The 25,646-nt window shown below is 45.4% G+C and overlaps 1 protein-coding gene across 1 annotated transcript in view; it reads right to left on the bottom strand.

The window, feature by feature from the left end:
• The window catches only part of LOC115477722 (nesprin-2-like), a 359,728-nt gene that overhangs the window by 179,015 nt on the left and 155,067 nt on the right, over window positions 1–25,646 (bottom strand). Inside the window, exons 38-46 of the mRNA XM_030214775.1 lie at window positions 24,377–24,478; window positions 14,258–14,377; window positions 13,912–14,112; window positions 12,395–12,568; window positions 11,009–11,140; window positions 10,387–10,583; window positions 8,932–9,064; window positions 5,679–5,861; window positions 3,682–3,828 (exon numbers count right to left, since the gene is read on the bottom strand). Coding sequence (XP_030070635.1) covers window positions 3,682–3,828; window positions 5,679–5,861; window positions 8,932–9,064; window positions 10,387–10,583; window positions 11,009–11,140; window positions 12,395–12,568; window positions 13,912–14,112; window positions 14,258–14,377; window positions 24,377–24,478 — 1,389 coding nt within the window. The remainder of the gene's footprint in view (window positions 1–3,681; window positions 3,829–5,678; window positions 5,862–8,931; window positions 9,065–10,386; window positions 10,584–11,008; window positions 11,141–12,394; window positions 12,569–13,911; window positions 14,113–14,257; window positions 14,378–24,376; window positions 24,479–25,646) is intronic.

Below are 25,646 nucleotides of genomic sequence, written 5' to 3'. Positions count from 1 at the left end.
TTCTATCCAGTGTCTATCTCTCTACCCTTTTCTGTTCAGTCTCCTACCTCTCTCCACATCCTTCTAGTTTCTCCCCTTTCTCTCTGCATCCTATCATCCATCTCCCCTCTTTCTCTCCCTATCCTCCCATGTCCAGCAGCTCTCTTCCCTCCAGCCCCTTCCTCCTCTCCCTCCCATGTCCAGTAGCTCTCTCCCTTCCCGCCAGTCCCTCCCATGTCCCAGCAGCTCTCCCTTCCCGTCAGTCCCTTCTTCCTCTCCCTCCCATGTCCCAGCAGCTCTCTCCCTTCCCTCCAGTCCCTTCTTCCTCTCCCTCCCATGTCCCAGCAGCTCTCCCTTCCCGTCAGTCCCTTCTCCCTTCCCTCCAGTCCCTTCTTCCTCTCCCTCCCATGTCCAGTAGCTCTCTCCCATCCAATCCCCTCCTCCTCTCCATCCCATGTCCAGCAGCTCTCTCCCTTCCCTCCAGTCCCTTATTCCTCTCCCATGTCCAGTAGCTCTCTCCCTTCCATGTCCCAGTAGCTCTCTCCCTTCCCTCAAGTCCCTTCCTCCTCTCCCTCCCATGTCCCAGTAGCTCTCTCCCTTCCCTCAAGTCCCTTCCTCTTCTCCCTCCCATGTCCCAGCAGCTCAGCCATTTTCCCTCCAGCCCGCCCATCCACAACCTTCCCACTGCCCTTTTGTCCCGCGGAGGCAGCGTTCAGCGTTTCCTTCCCACCCTGTCTTTTTCCCAAGCTCCGCTGCATCGCCCCAAGTGGAATCCTTCTTCTTTTCGGCCGTCGCGCTGCGCTACCGTTCACACAGGCAGCTTCGCTCCTCCCCCACCGCGTTCATCCAGTCCTAACAGGAAGTGCATCAGAGAGGGCCAGAATGGACGCGGCAGGGGAGGAGCGAAGCTGCCTGTGTGAACGGCAGCGCAGCGCGACGGCCGAAAAGAAGAAGGATTCCACTTGCAGGGACGATGCAGCGGAGCTTGGGGAAATACAGGGCAGGAAGGAAACGCTGAACGCTGCCTCCGCGGGACAAAAGGGCAGCGACAGCGTGCGAAGGATGGGCGGGCCTGGAGGGAAAATGGGTGGGCCTGGACGGGCTACGCCCCTGTGTTATAGAATACGGGGGATATGCACTCAATTTAGGTGCATACATTTGCACCACATTTCAGTTGGTGCAAATAGCCATGCCTAAAGTTATGCATGAATTCCGGGCATAAGCGCTATTGTGTAAACCTCACCTAATTTTCACCCCTATATGCAGGTACTTTCTCTGTCCCTAGTGGGCACACAATCTAAGGTGCTTTTTGAACCTGGAGCAATGGAGGGTTAAGGGGTCCTTTTCACTAAGCTGCTGTAAAAAGACTTAGGGGCCCTTTTACCAAGTTGAAGTAAAAAGGGTCCTGTGGTAGCAGCGGCAGCTGTTTTTGCCGCATGCCAGGGCCCTTTTTACCGCAGTGGGAAAAAAGCCCCAAAACACACAAGGCCATGCGGTAAGCCTGCACTTACTGCATAGCCATGAGAGGGGGGAGGGGGAAGCACTTACCGCCATCCACTGAGGTGGCAGTAAGGGCTCCCACACTAGCACGGTGGTATATATATTTTTAAAATCCAGCAGCATCGGAAATGGCATGCGCTGGTGGCTGCATTGGGCCGGCAGTAGTTCTGGGTTGCCGCTCAGCAACCCTTTAGTAAAAGGGCCCCTTACTCATCTAAGTCGGAGCTCCGCCTATGTCCCAACCCATGCTCCACTTCTGTGTACACTCCCCTTGCAAATACATGCTATGTAAGTTAAGTGGGTATTTGCAGAATGGTACTTAGGCATAATGCTATCACTTAAATATGTGCACATATGCATAAATGCTAGTATATGAGTAATGCACACGTAAACATGAGCGCCTAGATTAAAGAATTGCCCCTTAGATGTAGAAGCAATGAATATTGCCACCCATACATCTAGCTTATACATTTGGCTCCATGTTATACCTAGTTTTGGCATATTAGCTAGATGAATAGTCACTAAATATACATCCATTGGAGGAAGTGACGTCACGCTTCATAATGGCGATGTAAAAATGGAGCTCCCATCTTACAGCCAAAAAACAGCTATCTTACGATACATACCCCACCGAATCGTTTTCTGAAGCAACTGCCCGCAAAAGGAGAGAGCACGCTGAATCGGGTTATGTCCGTATCGAAGACCAAAGCGCTGAATTTATCTGCGTTTTCATACCAGCAGAGAGGAAGGAATTCGGCAATGCAGGCTAAAGAAAATGGCGCCCGCAAGGCGAACACGGAACAGAGAGAGTCAGAGCAGCTAGGCTGTGAAATTGTGCAAGAAGGAGCCGAGTTTGGTCAAGAAATATGGGCCAAATTATGTACTTTGTTCCAAGAGATTAAAACAGACCTCAAGGAAGTGCGACAGGACTTTGCAAAACTGAGTGCGGACTTAAGAGGGGAAATCTCTGAGTTAGGCAACCGCGTGTCAGAGGCGGAAACCAAATATACATCTACAGTATACAGTGTCCCAACTCTACCCTTTAATCTGCACATATAGAACTATATATGTACCTATATATATGTATAGTTTTATATGTGCACTTAGAGTGGAAATGAGCCTAAAGTGGCACTTGGACATCCTGCACAGCTCCAAATTACTACTACTACTACTATTTAGCATTTCTATAGCGCTACAAGGCATACGCAGCGCTGCACAAACATAGAAGAAAGACAGTCCCTGCTCAAAGAGCTTACAATCTAATAGACGAAAAATAAAGTAAGCAAATCAAATCAATTAATGTGTACAGGAAGGAGGAGAGGAGGGTAGGTGGAGGTGAGTGGTTACAAGTGGTTACAAGTCAAAAGCAATGTTAAAGAGGTGGGCTTTCAGTCTAGATTTAAGGGTGGCCAAATATCTAAATACCCTTTGAAAATTGACCAGAATGGGCCAACTGTAACGTAAAATAGCTATAATCTGAGCAGCATTTCTTAACCTTTCAATACAACTGCAGCATGAAGAGGGACTGAAACATTCACTAAATGTGTTTTCTAGTGTCAAGACTGTACTTTGCTCATGAAAAAAATTAAGGGCCCCGTTTTCTAAGCCGCGCTAGTGCTTTTAAAAAGTGCTGACCATTAGCGCGCGCTAACTGTGTAGGTGCCCACAATATTCCTATGGGCGCCTACACAGCGCATGCTAATTTTGTGCACGCGCTAAAAATGCTAGCGCACCTTAAGTAAACAGGGCCCTAAACTTATTATCTTGCTAGCCCATAGACCCAGTCACAACACTACCACTATTTTCAGTCAACTGTGTAAAATTGAGCAGATTAATATGAAGGCAATTTTCAAAGCCATTTACACAGGTAAAATGCCATTTAGTAGCCTTAAGCGACTGTATGAAAATTGCTCTCTCCATCAACACAGATAAACATATGTTCAGTGTTCAACAAGGCATATACTTTTAGCTGCATCATGAGGTGGTGTTCACAGGGACTGGTTTAGGTCAGGGGATGAAAATAATACACGTAGATTGTACTTTCAAGTAAGGAGTATTTCAGGATAGCTTTTCCTTCTCTCACAAATGATTGCTGCAAATTTGTACAGACTGACAAGAGGAAGGCTGTCCTCTTTGTGGATGTATATATTCACTTTCTTTATTTTTGTTTTCTCTTTATTGCAGTCCAGCTCCCTTAGTTACCTTATACTCTTGCAGAAGGTCTTTGAGCTGGGATGTGCTGCTCTCTGAATTTATCGGGACCTTGTCTTTCATTTGTTGGTCCACACGGTTTACCCAGACCATCAGATCAGCAATCGCCTTGCGAGATGGCAGTTTATCCATTTGAAGCTGAAAACAACAATTCTTTATTTTTTTTTTTAAAGAGAGCTTGCTCATCGGTATTCTATACATTATTTCAGAGGTGCATACCATAAGTAGCAACACTTGCCCTGTATCAATTCAAACTCTAAGTCCTTTTTATAAAAATAATTCTTTAAGCTGCCCTCCTGTAATTTCTATTTCAAGCCTATGTGCCACTTTCCCAATCTACCAAAGGACACCTCAAAATGGTTTACAGCAATTCACTGAATAATCCACAATCAAATAACAATATATCATAATACTGTATAACAATACATCATAGAATAAGAATACATTATAATAAACATAATGGGGTAGATACTCAAAGCAATTTAAATGGCCTAAAGAGTTTCCTGGCCATTTAAATTGCTTTTGTGGGGCTATCCAGGGATATTCAGTGGTACTTAACCAGATAGTGCCACAGAATATCCCCTCTAACTGCCTATGTCGAAACTGGCTGGTTTGTGGGTAGTCCAGAGTTATTGTTAGGGCAGAGTCTAAACTTAGCTGGTTAGCAGACTGAAAATCGCTGCTAACTGGCTAAGTAACCACACTCTCATATGATTTGGAACATGTGATAAGTCCAGTGAAAACCTGCCTGGGAGGAAGATCGCTGAAATACCATGAAAGGTACACAACAGAAAAGACAGTAAGAAGTAGACCATGCACCCGAAAAAGCCAGTAAAGGTCTTGATCAGAGACTCAACAAAGTACTGTGTTTCAGCCACAGGCCTGCTTCAGGGGTCTTTTCTACTGATCTGAAAGACTTTCAATATGGAATGTACCTCGGATATTGATACTGTAGGTAGGTCTTTAAAAAAGACCTTTATCAAATGTAGCCCAAAACACCAAGGGGGTTGTTTACTAAAGCTTAGATTGAGTTATCTGCAGCAGGGCCCATAGGAATAAAATGGGCCCTGCTGCAGATAACTCGAGCTATGTTTTAGTAAATAGGGGGGCAAGAGCATGTGTCTTGTGAAGAAGCAGCTGTCGAGTCTCTGATCAACAAAATCCACTTAAAACTCAAGGCCTTTGTCCTGGCTTTTTTGGGTGCATGGCCTACTTCCCACTGTCTTTTCTGTTGGAACATGTGATGCCATTTATGACATCTCTAACTGAGCATAGATGCTTCCTACAGCTGCACAGAAATTGCGTAGGAGTTTCATTAATTTGGCTCAGGAGCCTGTGTAACAGACCTTAGCATTCACATTAAGACTATTTAGTAGATACTAAAAATAGCATGCTATTCAAGAAGTGTCCTAACATGTAAGCTAAGTGGTCTTAAAAGATATTACAATGTGCCATTTAAAACAATTGGCCTGATATTCAAAAGCATTTATTTGGAAAATGACAGCTATTATCTGAATAAATGCTTTAAACAGAGCTTACCCTAGATAGTCAGTAAAATCCCAAAATAAATAAACTCAGTTAAAGAGAAACAAAATATCACTAGAAAAATAGCTCTTCCAAAATACACAATAAAAGACAGAGAAACAGTCCCACTAGAAACAATAATTATGTATAAAAAAAGGAGCCCTCACTTTCAAACATGATACAGCAACTACCAGGTGCAACAATGCTTAAAAGAAGCGATTGCAAACCTGGAACATCTACACTGATAAAGAAAATCTATAACAGCAGTCCATCTCTCACCTCTCAACTAAGAATTTCACCATATATACTTGTTTCACAAGGAAACAGCTAGAGAACAAAGTATAAAGTGAAAAATCTATAATTTCTTTAGGGGAAAATAACGTAAGCTATCCTCATTAGGGCTTTTCTTCTATGACAAGTCTCAGCCAAAATTGTCCCTCTACTAGACCTAGATCGAATCTTACTTCATGTAGTTTGTCGTGGATTGTTGGAATCTGGGTAATCAAATCTGTCCATTTTTGCTCAAACTGTTCTAAACTGGATCGCAGCATGGCTGTGTCAGTCTCCTTTAGGCGCACAAGTTGATTCCCAGTGCTGATCACTGAAGTCTTGAAGGATGATTTTTCATCTACTTCCCGTGAAAATTCCTTTCAACAAACAAGCCAAAAATAAAATAAAATGTTTCTAAATTTCACTATGTTCAGAAGGTACATCTGTGAGATTAGCAAGAGAGGAAGAAGAGAAACAAAACATCAGAAGGAAAGGACAACGCCAATAATATAGCTAAATGAGAACCTAGTTTGCTATATATTATTATTTACAGTGGAACATGCAGTTAATTCCTGCACAGTATGATGTCAAGCTATCAAGGCTGCCTCCTAAGTGCAAAAAAGTATGATGAAATGCTCTGCCCCAAAATTGCTTTTTCCCATATACAATAGCTATACACCCCATACACAATAGCTATACACATTGAACTGATATTTAGTGAGGGAAATCAGATGTCGAAAGAGTTTTCAGAGAGGCAGCCTGTGAAACTCATGCTTAGAAATACTTTATCTTAATAATGGCTTATGGACTTTTCTTTTAGGAAATTATCCAAACCTTTTTGAAACTCTGCTAAGCCAACTACTTTTAGCACACTCTGTAGCAACAAATTCCAGAGTTTAACTACATGTTGAGTGAAGAAATATTTTCTCTGTAGCTTCATTGCTTGCCCCCCTAGTCCTAGAATTTTTAGAAAGAGTAAACATGCGAGTCACTTCTACCCATTCCATTTCACTCAGTATTTTATATAGACCTCTATCATATCTCCCCTCCAGGGTTAGTGTTAGACATTCAGAGGCCCAGAGCAGGAACTGGGGAGGGGGGCCGCTGCCTCCTTCAGCTTGAGTCAGGAATAAACAGGGCTGCATCTGTACTTAGCAAAGAACCAAGGCTGTAACTACCTCTAAAGTTAAACACTAACCCTATGATTATATAACCTGGTGCCTAATGTTTAGCACCAAGTGTGTGTGTTTTACAGAATAGCATTTATGCACATCAGAGGTGCCAATAATTGACATTATGTGCTTAAGTATTTAGGCGCTATTCTACAATTTACGTGCTGAAGTCGCTTACCCTCTAAGTCTATAAAGGTCTCCAAAAATGTGTGTGCAAATTTGCACGTGCAATTTACTTGAATAGCGAGCTAATTAGCGACAGTAACTGACTTTTTAACAATTAGTGGCACTAATTAGACTTAATTAGCATTTATGTGCATAAATTTAGGCGTGGATCATTTACGCGTGATTTGAAAAAGGGGCACGGAAATAGGAGAATCATAGGTGTAAAGGGGACGTTCCTAAAATTAACGCGTGTTGTTATGGAATAATGGGGATACGCTCCTAGTTTAGGAGCATACCGTACATTTGCACCACTTTTCAGTTCCTGCAAATGGCCGCGCCTAAACTTAGGTGTGATTCCTGGGCGTAAGCGCTATTCTATAAACTTTTAGCAGGCTTATAGAATAGGGCAGTGTTACCCAAATCTGGTCCTGGAGGCATCCCAGCCAGTCAGGTTTTCAGGATGTCCACAATGAATATTCATGAGAGAGATTTATGTGCATGCAAATCTCTCTCATGAATATTCATTGTGGACATCCTGAAAACCTGACTGGCTGGGCTGCCTCCAATACCTGGTTTGGGAAACACTGGAATAGGGCTTTAGAATCTATCCCTTAGCGTATTAACTGTGATGGGGCATACATGTGGGTGGAGCATGGGCAGGCCATGACACCTACAATTTATAAAACACTATCAGTTGCGCACGTTGCACGGCACAGACACACCAACTATTTACCTGTTGGAAGTGGGAGTGCCTAAATTTCAGCACACCAACGTGGCTTTGTACTACTACAAGGTCTCCAATAAAATTGGGACCCCTTCCATAGTTTCACAGTACTTTGCAATTGTTAAACACTCAGGGGCCCTTTTACTAAGCCGCGTAGGTGTGTCAATTTTGAACTACCATCTGGTTACCGCGTGGCCCGGTCGGTAATTTCATTTTTGACGCATGTCGCTAACCAGGCTGTAATCGGCATTGTACACACACTGACAATTACCGCCTGGTTAATGCGTGAGACCTTACCGCTAAGTCAATGGGTGGCGGTAAGGTCTCAGGCCCAAAATGGACGTGCACCAATTTTCATTTTGCCACACGTCCAATTTCAGCCAAAAAAACAAAAGACCTTTATTGCAGGCGTGCTGAAAAATGGACCTGCGCACGCCCAATACATGTGTCTACACCAGCGCAGGCCATTTTCAGTATGACCTTTGAACAGAAATTATGAATTAAGTAAGAACCCCCCCCCCCCCCCAATATACTAATGTATTTTCAAAGTGTCCTCCTTCGACCCTGACACATTCACAACTGAGCTGTTAGCGCAATGAATTGTGGGTTTTCATTAATTAAGAGCTCAACTGTTTTGCGAGCTCAATGCGCTGCAGCTCCATCCTGTTGAAATATAAAGTACTCAGAAATGTCTCGAATTTTAGGCAGAAGTTTCTGCTGTAGTAGGATGTTTTTGGAATATTTGGAAACATTGTTGTGGGTCCCATTTTTTCTAGATACCATGTAGTACTCAATAATGGATTAGGCACACTCAAATGTCATCTGGGTGCCAAATAGTGCTAAGCACAACCCTTAATGATGCCTACTGCTTGGCACCAATTTATAGAATTGCCCTCCATAATAATAAAATCAAATGTTTCATCTTAAAATTAAAAATGCACCTAATGAATATCCTGCCGCTAGTGAGAAAATGCCTTGACATCTTGAATTTAATTTTTACATTCTTTTAAATAATAAGAAATACAGCGATAGATTGGTGCTGGTTGAGGTGGGGTAAGATCAATGAATTCACCCGTGTGGGAGGGCAGAGGGGGAAGGGAGGAATGGGAGTACGGGGGGGGGGGATAGAAGGGGGGAGTGGGGGTTTCAAAGCTCAAAGTACCATAGTGAAAGAAGCTGAATCAATAAGGGAGGGAGGAGTGGGGGGGGTTGAGGAGGGGGAGGGGGGAATAAAGTTCAATATGGTTTGTATTCAACGGTTGCTAGCACTTTGAATGTTTAGGAGTATCTGCAATGAGGATGTAACTATGTTCTATAAATGTTTGTGTGATCTTTAATAAAAATGATTAAACATAAATAATAAGAAATACATCTTATTGTAATTACATAGAAACTGTCGATGTTGCTCTTGACAGTATCCAAATCCTGGGAGGCATGGAGGGACTCCTGTTTCCAATAATTCAGTCTCTGGTAAGCAGACTTTAACCACATGCTCAACTCATTTGACTCCTTGTTGTAACTGTGAAAACAAGGAAAAAGAGGAGAGAGAGGCCACAATGTTATCACTGCTTTGAAAGTACTAAATTCATCTGTATTTTCTTTTTTCCTTCCCAGACTATCATATTCACCTGAATCTAACCATCTACAGCTGAGAGCATGACTGTGGTGGAGGAATCAGGGGAAGAAGTGAGTGGAAAATGGAATGACAGGTTCACATTCACATGTGTCTATCAACCAAAGAACAGCATCTCAATTAAAAAAAAAAAAGCTATTAAATGCCGAGCTAATATTTAGTGATGTTCACCAGTGTAGGAGGTCGTTGGGGGCCATTATCCAGAAAATACCATACATACTGAAACCTAAACCAAAATTTTTGGTCCAAAAAAAGGGCCAAAAATGGAGGTCTCAGTTTATATTTGAGTCTCTCCTCTCTCCACGCCACCCAATGACTGGCATTTCTTCTTCACCCCCCCTCCACCGCAATAACCAACACTTCCTGCCTCCACCCTGACTCGGACCTCGATGACCGACATTTTCTTTCTCAACCCTCCTCCTGCAGCAACCGATATTTTCCGGTTCGCTCCCCCCCCCCCCCCCCCCCCCCCCGAATACCCAGCTTTTCACTCTTACTTGCTTCTCTGGTAGACTCTGACAAAGTTGTATGCTCAAAGCCCTGCACCAGCCCGGTGCATAAGTTTGTCAGCGTCTGACAAAGAAGCAAGCAAGACTGAAAAGCCAGTTATAGGGGGAGGAGCTGGGAAATGTTGGTTGCTGCAGGGGGAGGGTTGAGAAAAAAATTGCGATCATTGGAGCTGTGGTCGGGGTGGAGGTAGGAAGTGTTGTCGCAGGGGGGTCAGGGTAGACGAGGAAATGCCAGTCACCTGGGGGGGTGGTGTTTGGACAACAGAAGCAAAGTCTCTCTACACTAGAGTGGAGAATTACATTGCTGCGGGGGGGGGGGGGGGGCGAGAAATGTTTTATACTCGAGTTAACAGTTTCCCCCTCTTTTTAGGGGAAAACTGTTATCTCAGTTTATACTTGGATAGGTTTATATTTGAATATATACTGTAACTCTGACCTCCTTGGCACTATTTGGGTGGTCCTGAGGCAGATTGGGGAATGAGCCAAGGCAGAGCCGTAAGTTATCTGGTTAACTCTGATATTCAATGCCGGTAAACATATAATTATGTGGGTGCATTAGAACAGCACTGAGGTACTTAACAGAACCAAATATGTCCTGCTTAGTGGAAAGCTACCATGCTACCTCTGGTCGGTGGGACCTGTGTTTGCATGCAGACAGGATGGAGAATCAGTTGTTGATCCCTTACTGCTCACACATACCAGATCAAATGCTTGAGAAGCGCTTGCAGTTTGTGCAGGTCATGGTGGACACCTCTCGTGAAGGACAACCACTGTTCTTCCAATTTGGAGATCTGACTCTCTAACTCTGGACAATTCACAGCAGCCACCAGTTTCTTCCCTTCTCTCACTGTTTCATAAAGTTTTGCATTCTTTGCATCAATATTATTCATGATTTGCTAGTTAAAATTAAAAAACAAGACAGAAGTTACATCTAGTGCATGAACAATGAATGCATTTCTATTAGATATAACTATTCAATCATTTGTCTTATTCTTATGTCTATTTGTTCTATATAAGTTTCACGGGGTAGGGCACTTTTCAAAGCTATTTCTGCAGAAAATTCCCCCTTCACAGTGGACACAGGTACTTATAGCCACATCCACAAACAGGATGAGTTAGGTGGCAAGATATCAGGGGAGTTAAAATTCATGCACACTTTCCGTAGGTATACTGGACCTGCCCTGATAGCTCTTATTAGTCCTCCCTAGGGACAGGGATCATTTTATGTTGGGTCCAATATTGTATTAATAAAATGTGTAAGAAATAAACTGTAGCATGCTTGTTTATTTGATTCTGGAAATACAATAACAAACAAAAATACCTGGAAAAGGCTAATTCTTTCCAATAGTCTTTCTTCTGTCTCATCTACTAAACTCACAGAAGGGACAGCAGATCCAAGAGTGGCAAGTTCTCTACTTAGAGATGCATAATCTGCATCAAATTCTGTCCAGTCCTAAAACACAAAGCACAGTCACTTAGTAAAATAGTTATGAATGTACTTTAACCTATGGGGCTCATTTTCAAAAGAGAAAAATGTCCGAATAGTGGCATAAATCTGCATTTGGACGCTTTTCTCACCAAAACGTCCAAATTGGTATTTTCAAAACCAATTTTTAGACGTTTTTCTATGAAGCCTGTCCAAAGTGCGTTCGAATCACAAGGGGGAACGTTAAGGGTGGGGTCTGGGCGTTTCTAACATTTGGATGTTTTTCTGCCATAATGGAACAAAACAAAAACGTCCAGGGCTATAAATTGGAATTTTTGGTCTAGACCTGTTTTATTAACAAATAAGCTACAAAAAAGTGCCCTAAATGACTAGATGACTACTGCAGGAATAAAGGAATGACACCCCTTTACTCCAACAGTGATCACTGACCCCCTCCCACCCTGCAAAGACGTAAATGAAACAGTACATACCAGCCTCTATGACAGCTTCAGATGATATGGCCAGTCCTATTAGAGCAGCAAGCAGGTTCCTGGAATAGCCTAGTGGTGGGTGCACTGCACTGTAGAGAAGGTGACCCCCATAATCTACTCTATTACACTTATGGTGGAAAGTGTCAGCCCCCCAAACCTACTGTACCCCTATATAGGTGACACCAGTAGCCATAAGGGCTGTTGTAGTGGTGTATAGTTGGGTACAGTAGGTTTTTGTGGGTTTTGAAGAGCTCACCATACAATATCAGGGGGTAAGGGTGAGATGTGTACCTAGGACCTTTTATGTGAAGTCCACTGCAGTGACCCCTAGGGTGACCCACTGCTCCTGCTGGGATGCCCTGTGAGGCCAGTCTACTAGGAAAGCTGGCTCCTCCTACGTCCCAATGGCTTATTTTATGCGTTTTTCACTTGGACAGCTTTTTTTTTTTTTTGGAAAATGATCTAAAAGATAGACATACTAAGCACAACAACATCTAGGAAATGGTCATTTTCAAAGAAAAAAAATGATAGACTTTTTCTAGTTTGAAAATGGTAATTTTTCACTACTTGATTTTTGGACGTTTTCAGCAAAATGTCCAAAGACAGATTTAGACGCCATATCGAAAATGCCCCTCCACATAACTTTGTAAGTCTATGTGCTTTGAAAACTAGCCTCATTAGTTATAATAAAACCAAGTAATGCTATGTAGACAGAAGGTTTTACCAGGTCCAACTACCACTTATGAATATTTTCACTGTTTAATATCTAGTCCGGTAACAGAAATAGTACCTTTAACAAACACTGTAAACCAATGCCATATTGGACAGCACGTTCTTGCAGCAGCGTGAATTGTTTGGACAAATCTGTCCAGAATTGCTGTTTCTTGCTGAATACAAAAGGAGGAATCCTTGTGGTAAAGGTTTGCATCAGAAGTACATGATTATTAAGGTTATGGAAAAAATCCTGAAACATAAGCAGAAAGGTTGACTCCTCTTTTAATAAAGTGTTTTCAAAATATGTTTACTTATCAGATCTTACTAAATATTGTTGAAGATCTTCATCTAGGATTTGTTTTTTAAATTTTTATCAAGGGGCTCTTTTACTAAGGTGCGCTGAAAAATGGTCTGCGGTAGTGTATACGCGTGTTTTGGGTGTGCGCAGAATTATTTTTCAGCGCACCCACAAAAATGCCTTTTTAAACATTTTTGCCGAACATGGACATGCGGCAAAATAAAAATTGACCTAGCAGTAAAGTCTCACATGGTAACCAGGCGCTAATGACCTACGTGCATCAAATGCCACTTGGCCCGTGTCCGATATGCACGTCTGAAAATAAAAATTATTTGTCGGACATGCGTATCGGACACGCACCAAAAATGAAATTACCACAACAGCCACATGGTAACTCCATTTTGGCGTGCGTTAGGTGCAGGTAGACGCTTACGCGGCTTAGTAAAAGGGCCCCTAAGTTCATTACAGCTAGTTCTTGCGTGGAAGAAAATGAAACAGGGTGTATGTGTGTGTGTGTACATCATTTTGTGCTTTCAGGGGTATACCAGAGAAAAATGTGTATGATTCTGTACTCATTCTCCTTTTATATATCATGTTTTTTTTGTTTTGTTTTTGTATCAACAATTTTTATTGATGACAAGTCAATATAAATACATTCATGAACCAACCGCAATTCCAATGCTAAGGCATACATAGTAAGGATAGTACATTACAGATGGTCATCAACCTTTTTGTAGATATATCCCCCCTCCCTTACCCACTATAATGGTGAATTTTTATGTTTTGACAACTGTATTAATGACAACATAAAAATAGTGCAAACCTCATATATAGCACCATATCAACAGCATAAATTGAAACTCAATGCACTCCAAAAAATACTGTCAGTTTGCATGTTTTAACTTTTTTTTAACAAATAGTCAAAGTCATCTAACTAACAAAAGGTATAAATGCTGAATCCGACACCCCCTCAGAGACGAGCCAGAGGGCTTGTACTCTGATGACCCTCCCCCCCTCTTATATATCATGTTTTAATATTTCAGTAACTGCATTGAGTGAACACTATCTTCTAATTTCATGATTTGTCTGGTCCTCTTGTTATAATGACTGTCACAGTCCAGTTAAGAAAAAAAAAAAAACACACCAAAAGGCCTTCAAACATAAGTAATTCTAATGAAGGCTTCAGCAGGAAACCAGTTCAATATGAATTAAAATACCATTTTTTGTGTTACTACATTGTTGCATTGCCTACCTTTGTGGTTATGATAAACAGTGTCATTAGTGATGCATTGTACCTTGTGGTTTTGTAGATGGAGCTGTAAGGCAGCTTTACTCTTAGCCCGATAGCTGTGGCTCCGTTTGAGCTTTTCTTCTCCAATGTTTACTAACTCTGCTATTCCATGCAGTAGGCGCTCACACAGGCTCTCCCTGATCAAAGCACTATTCAGATCTAACTGCCTCGCTCTCACAGTCCTCCAAGCATCATTAAGAGCTTCCTAGGAATTAAATTTAATTGGGATCACATTCCACGGAACATTAAAAAAAAAACTCAACCAATACATTTTAGTGCTCAAAAAAAAAATAGTACCAGATCATGCATCTCAATATTTTAGGAGAAGTATAGTGTCAGGACAATCTTACCTCTAATTTGTAGACTTCTTGGCCATTAGAGACAGGTATCTGGAGTCGTTCACCCTTATCTTTTAGTGCTGTTACTCGACTTTCAAAGTCTTGCAGTTCCAGCTCATTCATATTTGCTATCTAAGTTAATGATACAGTAGGGTGTCAATACAATGCATTCTCAAATTATATAATATAGGTAACCGAGACCCCTCGGGCATATAGGTTATCTGATATTTACAATAATGACACAATAATAATCACCCAACACATGGTATTTTCTTAAATATGGCACAACTTGGCCGCAGCTTTATTTAGATACAACACATCTTAAAACCTTAGATATACCCAAGCCGAATTCAGCTTTTGGCTCATTATCCAACATTCAGCCTTTGGCACATTAACCAACCGAGTCCGCCGTATTAGCAAGACTGACCAATCGTAAACATTGCTCCCTGCCGCACAGCAGGGGAGCTCAACTGTAAGCGCAGCTATCCTAGCTGCCTAGTTTATACCATCAGGCTTGGATACCCCACCAAAGCTGCGACAAGATATATACAGGTACAATTTCACAGTAAACTGGGGGGGGGGGGGGGCTGGGTGTATGCTGGTGCCCGGATGCCTGAAGAGGCCGGCCGGGCTCCGCCCAGGGGCTTTTAAACCCCTTTATAGCTCTTCCCCCTTTTCAGCGGGGTGCCCTTTGGGAGGCGGCTCCGTGCACCCGTGGGGGCACTGCGCCTTGCTTAAAGGTTTAGAAACATAAGAGGTATTAGAGAATGGCATGGTGACCACATAAAGACATACCTATAACTTCTCTGTGTATCTTTATGCAGAATTTTAGCTAAGATATCTATGCAAGTTGTACTGTTCAGTCTGCGGTCCTCAAGTAACATGGATACATTTTAGCCATATAAAAGGCCAAAATTTATCCACTGACCCATTATTTCTATTAGCTTGCACACACAATTTAATACTTAGATCTCAATAAATAAAATAAATAAATAAATACTTAGCAAAGCTGTGTGCATAAGCTGAGAAATGGTGTCAGTTGAGCACTAAATTTAATTGTTAAACTATCTAATTGGCTTTAACAACCAATAATTGGTATTAATTGGCATTAATTTACAGTTATGTGCAAAATCCAGAGAGTGCAGCTGCAAGGGGGTGTGGACCTGGAAGAGGCACAGGCAGTGCCTAACACTTATGCATGAAGGTTATAGAAAACTGTCAATTATGCACCTGACCGCAATTACATGTGAGTGGACTCCTCCTAGTGGTTAGAGCACTGGTCTTGCAATCCGGAAGTGGCTGGTTCAAATCCTACTACTGCTCCTTGTGATCTTGGGCAAGTCACTTAACCCTCCATTGTCTCAGGTACAAACTTAAGATTGTGAGCCCTCCTGGGACGGAGAAATATCCAGAGTACCTGAATGTAACTCACTTTGAGCTACTACTGAAAAAGGTGTGAGCAAAATCTAAATAAATAAATATTTATACCAGCCATTGAGCTAGCAAAAGTGCTCGCACCTTAAGTTATGCACATAATTGTTAATATAGAATGCGCATTTAGCGAATGCTACATACCTGTAGAAGGTATTCTCCGAGGACAGCAGGCTGATTGTTCTCACTGATGGGTGACGTCCACGGCAGCCCCTCCAATCGGAAACTTCACTAGCAAAGTCCTTTGCTAGCCCTCGCGCGCCCGCGCGCACCGCGCATGCGCGGCCGTCTTCCCGCCCGAAACCGGCTCGAGCCGGCCAGTCCAGTATGTAGCAAGACAATACACTTCAAGGGAAGACACAACTCCAAAGGGGAGGCGGGCGGGTTTGTGAGAACAATCAGCCTGCTGTCCTCGGAGAATACCTTCTACAGGTATGTAGCATTCGCTTTCTCCGAGGACAAGCAGGCTGCTTGTTCTCACTGATGGGGTATCCCTAGCCCCCAGGCTCACTCAAAACAACAACATTGGTCAATTGGGCCTCGCAACGGCGAGGACATAACTGAGATTGACCTAAAAAATTTACCAACTAACTGAGAGTGTAGCCTGGAACAGAACAAACAGGGCCCTCGGGGGGTGGAGTTGGATCCTAAAGCCCAAACAGGTTCTGAAGAACTGACTGCCCGAACCGACTGTCACGTCGGGTATCCTGCTGCAGGCAGTAATGAGATGTGAATGTGTGGACAGATGACCACGTCGCAGCTTTGCAAATTTCCTCCATGGTGGCTGACTTCAAGTGGGCTACCGACGCTGCCATGGCTCTAACATTATGAGCCGTGACATGACCCTCAAGAGCCAGCCCAGCCTGGGCGTAAGTGAAGGAAATGCAATCTGCTAGCCAATTGGATATGGTGCGTTTCCCTACAGCCACTCCCCTCTTGTTGGGATCAAAAGAAACAAACAATTGGGCGGACTGTCTGTGGGGCTGTGTCCGCTCCAGATAGAAGGCCAATGCTCTCTTGCAGTCCAATGTGTGCAGCTGACGTTCAGCAGGGCAGGAATGAGGACGGGGAAAGAATGTTGGCAAGACAATTGACTGGTTCAGATGGAACTCCGACACAACCTTTGGCAGAAACTTAGGGTGAGTGCGGAGGACTACTCTGTTGTGATGAAATTTGGTGTAAGGGGCCTGGGCTACCAGGGCCTGAAGCTCACTGACTCTACGAGCCGAGGTAACTGCCACCAAGAAAATGACCTTCCAGGTCAAGTACTTCGGATGGCAGGAATTCAGTGGCTCGAAAGGAGGTTTCATCAGCTGGGTGAGAACGACATTGAGATCCCATGACACTGTAGGAGGCTTGACAGGGGGCTTTGACAAAAGCAAACCTCTCATGAAGCGAACAACTAAAGGCTGTCCTGAGATCGGCTTACCTTCCACTTGGTAATGGTATGCACTGATTGCACTAAGGTGAACCCTTACGGAGTTGGTCTTCAGACCAGACTCAGACAAGTGGAGAAGGTATTCAAGCAGGGTCTGTGTAGGACAAGAGCGAGGATCTAGGGCCTTGCTGTCACACCAGACGGCAAACCTCCTCCAATGAAAGAAGTAACTTCTCTTAGTGGAGTCTTTCCTGGAAGCAAGCAAGATGCGGGAGACACCCTCTGGCAGACCCAAAGAGGCAAAGTCTACGCCCTCAACATCCAGGCCGTGAGAGCCAGGGACTGGAGGTTGGGATGCAGAAGAGCCCCTTCGTCCTGCGTGATGAGGGCCGGAAAACACTCCAATCTCCACGGTTCTTCGGAGGATAACTCCAGAAGAAGAGGGAACCAGATCTGACGCGGCCAAAAGGGAGCAATCAGAATCATGGTGCCTCGGTCTTGCTTGAGTTTCAACAAAGTCTTCCCCACCAGAGGAATGGGAGGATAAGCATACAGCAGACCTTCCCCCCAATCCAGGAGGAAGGCATCCGACGCCAGTCTGCCGTGGGCCTGAAGCCTGGAACAGAACTGAGGGACCTTGTGGTTCACTTGAGATGCGAAGAGATCCACCAGGGGGGTGCCCCACGCCTGGAAGATCTGTCGCACCACACGGGAATTGAGCGACCACTCGTGAGGTTGCATAATCCTGCTCAACCTGTCGGCCAGACTGTTGTTTACGCCTGCCAGATATGTGGCTTGGAGCACCATGCCTTGACGGCGAGCCCAGAGCCACATGCTGACGGCTTCCTGACACAGGGGGCGAGATCCGGTGCCCCCCTGCTTGTTGACATAGTACATGGCAACCTGATTGTCTGTCTGAATTTGGATAATTTGGTGGGACAGCCGATCTCTGAAAGCCTTCAGAGCGTTCCAGATCGCTCGCAACTCCAGAAGATTGATCTGTAGATCGCTTTCTTGGAGGGACCACCTTCCTTGGGTGTGAAGCCCATCGACATGAGCTCCCCATCCCAGGAGAGACGCATCCGTGGTCAGCACTTTTTGAGGCTGAGGAATTTGGAAGGGACGTCCCAGAGTCAAATTGGAGCAAATCGTCCACCAATACAGGGATTCGAGAAAACTCGTGGACAGGTGGATCACGTCCTCTAGACCCCCGGCGGCCTGATACCACTGGGAGGCTAGGGTCCATTGAGCAGATCTCATGTGAAGGCGGGCCATGGGAGTCACATGAACTGTGGAAGCCATGTGGCCCAGCAATCTCAACATCTGCCGAGCTGTGATCTGCTGGGACGCTCGCACCCGCGAGACGAGGGACAACAAGTTGTTGGCCCTCGCCTCTGGGAGATAGGCGCGAGCCGTCCGAGAATCCAGCAGGGCTCCGATGAATTCGAGTTTCTGCACTGGGAGAAGATGGGACTTTGGGTAATTTATCACAAACCCCAGTAGCTCCAGGAGGCGAATAGTCATCTGCATGGACTGCAGGGCTCCTGCCTCGGATGTGTTCTTCACCAGCCAATCGTCGAGATATGGGAACACGTGCACCCCCAGCCTGCGAAGCGCCGCTGCTACCACAGCTAGGCACTTTGTGAACACCCTGGGCGCAGAGGCGAGCCCAAAGGGTAGCACACAGTACTGGAAGTGGCGTGCGCCCAGCTGAAATCGCAGATACTGTCTGTGAGCTGGCAGTATCGGGATGTGTGTGTAGGCATCCTTCAAGTCCAGAGAGCATAGCCAATCGTTTTGCTGAATCATGGGGAGAAGGGTGCCCAGGGAAAGCATCCTGAACTTTTCTTTTACGAGATATTTGTTCAGGGCCCTTAGGTCTAGGATGGGACGCATCCCCCCTGTTTTCTTTTCCACAAGGAAGTACCTGGAATAGAACCCCAGCCCTTCTTGCCCGGATGGCACGGGCTCGACCGCATTGGCGCTGAGAAGGGCGGAGAGTTCCTCTGCAAGTACCTGCTTGTGCTGGAAGCTGTAGGACTGAGCTCCCGGTGGACAATTTGGAGGTTGAGAGGCCAAATTGAGGGTGTATCCTTGCCGGACTATTTGGAGAACCCACTGATCGGAGGTTATAAGAGGCCACCTTTGGTGAAAAGCTTTCAACCTCCCTCCGACAGGCAGGTCGCCCGGCACTGACACTTGGATGTCGGCTATGCTCTGCTGGAGCCAGTCAAAAGCTCGCCCCTTGCTTTTGCTGGGGAGCCGCGGGGCCTTGCTGATTCGCACGCTGCTGACGAGAGCGAGCGCGCTGGGGCTTAGCCTGGGCCGCAGGCTGTCGGGAAGGAGGATTGTACCTACGCTTGCCAGAAGTATAGGGAACAGTCTTCCTTCCCCCGAAAAATCGTCTACCTGTAGAGGTAGAAGCTGAAGGCTGCCGGCGGGCGAACTTGTCGAATGCGGTGTCCCGCTGGTGGAGAGACTCTACCACCTGCTCGACTTTTTCGCCAAAAATGTTATCCGCACGGCAAGGCAAGTCCGTAATCCGCTGCTGGACTCTATTCTCCAGGTCGGCGGCACGCAGCCATGAGAGCCTGCGCATCACCACACCTTGAGCAGCGGCCCTGGACGCAACATCAAAAGTGTCATAAACTCCTCTGGCCAGGAATTTTCTGCACGCCTTCAGCTGCCTGACCACCTCCTGAAAAGGCTTGGCTTGCTCAGGGGGAAGAGCATCAACCAAGCCCGCCAACTGCCGCACATTATTCCGCATGTGTATGCTCGTGTAGAGCTGGTAAGACTGGATCTTGGACACGAGCATAGAGGAATGGTAGGCCTTCCTCCCAAAGGAGTCTAAGGTTCTAGCGTCCTTGCCCGGGGGCGCCGAAGCATGTTCCCTAGAACTCTTAGCCTTCTTTAGGGCCAAATCCACAACTCCAGAGTCATGAGGCAACTGAGTGCGCATCAGCTCTGGGTCCCCATGGATCCGGTACTGGGACTCGATCTTCTTGGGAATGTGGGGATTAGTTAATGGTTTTGTCCAGTTCGCAAGCAATGTCTTCTTCAGGACATGGTGCAAGGGAACAGTGGACGCTTCCTTAGGTGGAGAAGGATAGTCCAGGAGCTCAAACATTTCAGCCCTGGGCTCGTCCTCCACAACCACCGGGAAGGGGATGGCCGTAGACATCTCCCGGACAAAGGAGGCAAAAGACAGACTCTCGGGAGGAGAAAGCTGTCTCTCAGGAGAGGGAGTGGGATCAGACGGAAGACCCCCAGACTCCTCGTCAGAGAAATATCTGGGATCTTCCTCTTCCTCCCACGAGGCCTCACCCTCGGTGTCAGACACAAGTTCACGGACCTGTGTCTGCAACCTCGCCCTGCTCGACTCCGTGGAACCCTGTCCACGATGGGGGCGTCGAGAGGTAGACTCCCTCGCCCGCATCGGCGAAGCTCCCTCCGCCGACGTAGTCGGGGAGCCTTCCTGGGAGGTGGCCGCGGTCGGTACCGCACGCGGTACCGACGTCGGGGACCTCAACCTGGGCGATGGGCCAGCCGGCGCCACGCTCGACGGTACCGGTGGCGCAAGCACCGCCGGTACCGGAGGGGTAGGGCGCAACAGCTCTCCCAGAATCTCTGGGAGAACGGCCCGGAGGCTCTCGTTTAGAGCGGCTGCAGAGAAAGGCTGAGAGGTCGATGCAGGCGTCGACGTCAGTACCTGTTCCGGGCGTGGAGGCTGTTCCGGGCTGTCCAGAGCGGAGCGCATCGACACCTCCTGAACAGAGGGTGAGCGGTCCTCTCGGTGCCGATGCCTGCTGGGTGCCGAATCCCTCGGCGACCCAGAGCTCTCGGTGCCGACACGGGGAGGAGACCGGTGTCGATGCTTCTTCGATTTCTTCCGAAGCATGTCACCGGAGCTCCCCGGCACCGACGAGGAGGACGTCGAATCCACCCGTCGCTTCCTCGGGGCCGAGACTGAAGAAGGTCGATCTCGGGGGGGCTGTACCGCAGGAGCCCTCAGGGTAGGCGGAGACCCACCCGAGGGCTCACCGCCACCAGCAGGGGAATGGACAGCCCTCACCTGCACTCCACCCGATGCACCACCGTCCGACGACATCAGCAGACGAGGTCCTGGTACCACCGACGTCGATGCAGCTATCCGATGTCTCGGCGCCGATGCAGAGGCCCGATGCCTCGATGCACTCGATGCAGGGGCGGCCGAGGAAGATGGTCTGGACGCTGACGACGTCGATGCACTCGAAGATCCCGGTGCCGATGCCGACGAAGAGCCCGAGAACAACACGTTCCACTGGGCTAGTCTCGCTACCTGAGTCCGCCTTTGAAGCAGGGAACACAGACTGCAGTTCTGAGGGCGGTGCTCGGCCCCCAGACACTGAAGACACGACGAGTGTCGATCAGTGAGCGAGATAACCCGGGCGCACTGGGTGCACTTCTTGAAGCCGCTGGAAGGCTTCGATGTCATGGGCGGAAAAATCACGCCGGCGAAATCAAAAGCCGAAATGGCGAAATTCGAAGCACCAAATTTAGAGGGAGAAAAAATCTCGACCGAGGCCGAAAAAAGGCCTACCCCGACGACGAAAGAAAACTTACCGGGGCAAAAAAGCTGGAAGTACGGGGAGGATTTACACGAAACCCGGCGGGGGGTTTCCGGAGCACTTCCCGACTAGGACAAATCTTTCCCGAAGGAAAAAAACACGTTCAAACAAATTGGACGCGCGAGGTCGACTTTCCGGGGCTCGACACGGCGAAAACACGACCGTACCGAGTGCGGACAAAAGAAGACTGGCCGGCTCGAGCCGGTTTCGGGCGGGAAGACGGCCGCGCATGCGCGGTGCGCGCGGGCGCGCGAGGGCTAGCAAAGGACTTTGCTAGTGAAGTTTCCGATTGGAGGGGCTGCCGTGGACGTCACCCATCAGTGAGAACAAGCAGCCTGCTTGTCCTCGGAGAAACTGCCAGATTCTATATATATTGTGCTTAGTGATCTGCGCCTAATTCTAAGTGCATTCCATAACAATACGCATAACTTAAATGGCTTAACAAGCCAATCAGCATTGTTAACGGCACTTAACAAGCAATAATGAGCACTAATTGGCAATAACTAGAGTTTACGCCCATAACTTGCTAGCATATGCAGTAATGAAAAGGCACATTGTTATAGAATATGGCCCAGTCGGCGTAAATCTACGCGCAGGGATTTACACCACGTTTTCGTTGGTGTAAATGGATGCGAGTAGTTTTAGGTGCTGGGATATCAACTAAGCGTATTCTATATACCGTGCCTAAATCTTATAGAATATGCTTAGGCAAAAATGATTTCCACACGGATTTTCCAGGCATCATATACAGAATCTCCCCTTTAGTGTGCATCATCCCGGTACCTAACTTTAGGTGGCCTGTACAGCATTAGTCCCGAATGCCACAGACATTTTTAAATAAAAGCACTTAGATGTCTGTCTTTCTGCAGAAATAGTTCAAAAACACACTGGTTAGTAGCTAAAATACAAATTAAGGAGTCAGTTTTCAAAAGCACTTATGTTATGTGGCCAGTACCCGATTCTAATGACTCCGTATCTGATGAAATACTTTTAAAATTATTTGAAAATGATGATGAAAGTATAATATTGGAGTAGTACTGAAGAATGCAGTGTGATCTGGAGGTACCAACTGTTGTCTATCAAGTCTAGGTATTTACCTGAACCTTAAAAAGTCATCTAGGAAAGGACATCTACCAAATGAATGGTAATATAAATGAAAGTAGAAGCTGCCTATAACGAGGACAATTTTCAATGTGATTTGCATGGCTAAAAACTCATTTTATCTACCCTAAGATGTCTTTCCTCAAATGTGGCTAGAACTCAACACATTGGGAGGAATTCAATAAATAGCACCCAAACTTAGGCACTGGGATGGATCCATGCTAAGCTAGTATTTTGTAAAGGGTGCCCTACATGGAATGACCTTTACAGAAAACTATCTTAGCACGCATTTCACGCCTCACTTTGGGCACAAAGGCTGGTGTAAATGCTCACACCCAACTAATTAGAATCCACGGGGAAAACAAGAAGATGCCTTCTATGAGTTACAATGGAGATCAAAAAGAAGTAGAGAGAGACACGACTCTTAAGCAGGGAGTTGAGACTTTTTATTAGGTACCAAAACTGGGTCTTCAGGTTTGGTGCCTAACAAAGGGTCTGAACTTGAATTCTCCCTGCTTGAGAGTAGTGTCTCCCCCTTTTGATCTCCACACCCAACTAATGGCAGTTAGGTGCTGAAATATAGGTATTCTATAGCATCGCCTGTTGCCCGTCCCATGGAGTTGTGTGCTATGAAATTTAGGTGTGCATGTTATAGAACAAGGCATAGGGCAGATCCACGCATAGCTCCCAATTACGGCCAATTAAGTGCTTGTTAATGCCAATAAGTGTCTGTTATCACCAAATTAGCTAATTAGTTTATGTGTGGATTTGCAATCTGCGCCCAACTTTGGGCAACCTATACAGAATCTGGCAGATTGTTCCACACGATGCTAAAGAAGTGCACAGGGCAAACATTTTCAGTTTATTTGGGCTTTTTCATGATTTTTGGATGTTTTTTGTTTCTAACAATCAATCGTTCATTTTACAAAAAATATTTTGATGTACATTAGCACTTAAGGTATACTAATTGAGACTTAACATGCTTTAATTTGTAGTAAATTTAATATACATCCCTACAATGCAAGTAAATTCTGGGAATGCCCCTGGAACGCCCCCAGTATGCTTGTTCAGTGCTAAGCTTACAGAAAAGTACTTAGTGTGCGTATAGTATGAGCATAAATGAGGAAAGGCTAAAGCGGCTAGGGCTCTTCAGCTTGGAGAAAAGACGGCTGAGGGGAGATTTGATAGAGGTCTATAAAATAATGAGTGGAGTGGAAATGTAGACGTGAAGCGTCTGTTTACTCTTTCCAAAAATACTAGGACTAGGGAGCATTCAATGAAGCTACAAAGTAGTAAATTTAAAATGAATCGGAGAAAATGTTTCTTCACTCAAAGTGTAATTAAACTCTGGAATTCATTGCCAGAGAATGTGGTAAAGGCTGTTAGCTTAGCGGGGTTTAAAAAAAAGGCTTGGACGGCTTCCTAAAGGAAAAGTCCATAGACCATTATTAAAATGGACTAGGGGAAAATCCACTCCGTAATTCTGGGATAAGCAGCATAAAATGTTTTGTACTTTTTTGGGATCTTGCCAGGTATTTGTGACCTGGATTGGCCACTGTTGGAAACAGGATGCTGGGCTCGGACCTTTGAGGTATTGTGAAATAAAGTTACCTGAAGCTGTTCTTCAACACTTTGACCATTTTTGGCATTCAATGGTTGGTGCAGAATGGACTTTTTATCAGTCAAGGTGTCATACAACGTCCTAATTTCATTCTGTGAAAAGAACATGGATCAATAAGTGTGTCTGCTGAGAAATGATCAACTGTGCACCACCAATCCACTATTTATGTTGAACCTGAATTCTAACATTTCCAGTCTTTCATATTTGAAGCCTTAACATGGACTTAAATTCAGTATATTAACCTAATCATAATGGCATTGTAATACAGCACATGACAACACAAAGATCAACTGGTCCACCCAATCTGCCTATTTATTCCTGTCCACACTAGGAATGGGAATTTGGATTTAACTCACACTTTTTCAATAGTAGCAAGATGAGTTACATCCAGTTACAGTAGGTAATTTCCTGTGCTCAGAGGGCTTACAATCTAAGTTCATTCCGAAGGCAATGGAAGCTTAAGTAACTTGCCCTAGATCACAATGAGCAGCAGTGGGATTTGAGCTGGTTCTTAGTCTGCTTTTTCCTGGTTCTTAGTCTGATGCTAGGTTACTCCTCTACTGACATAGATAATCCCAGCTGCCAGCCTCAGACTGTCATTGCCTGTTAGATATCATTCCAGTCCTTCCCCAAACCCCTTTTTGCCAGCTTCTACTGCACTCCACTTTCAAGCAACAAGATCCCTTGTTTAGTTTATACCAAGCAACCCTCTCCACCCATTTCCAACCACAATGTTCTACAATAATTCACACAGTCAAACTACAAGCACAACTGTCACCCAAACATCTGGCCCCTTGCCCTTTCCAATAGTTCCCACTACCGACCACCTGTCAAAGGATTTTAGTTAATATGAGAAGTATTTAGCCAGCATTTCTACTAGGGCTTTTAATAGCAGCTTGTCAGACATACCTAGCTGCTAATTAATTCCACCATCTCAACTTGCTAGGCAAGCCTCTCTGTTTGAACTATGACTTCTAGTTCATGGATATTCAAACTTGGTCCTCAAGGGCTATAACTCAGTTGGGTTTTCAGGATTTCCACAAAGAATGCCCATGAGATCTGTTTGCATGACCTGCTTCCATGTATTTATTTATTTGGATTTTGTTTACACCTTTTTCAGTAGTAGCTCAAGGTGAGTTACATTCATGGTATTTGCATGCATATTCACTGTGGTCTCCTGTAAACAGATGGGTTGTGGCCCTTGAGGACTGAGTTGTGCCACCCCTCTCCTAGTAATTAGTGCAATTGTAGCCTGCCAGA

This window comes from Microcaecilia unicolor, chromosome 9, assembly GCF_901765095.1.
Source record: "Microcaecilia unicolor chromosome 9, aMicUni1.1, whole genome shotgun sequence".
NCBI lineage: Eukaryota > Metazoa > Chordata > Amphibia > Gymnophiona > Siphonopidae > Microcaecilia > Microcaecilia unicolor.
This window is presented reverse-complemented; position numbering and strand designations above follow the sequence as displayed.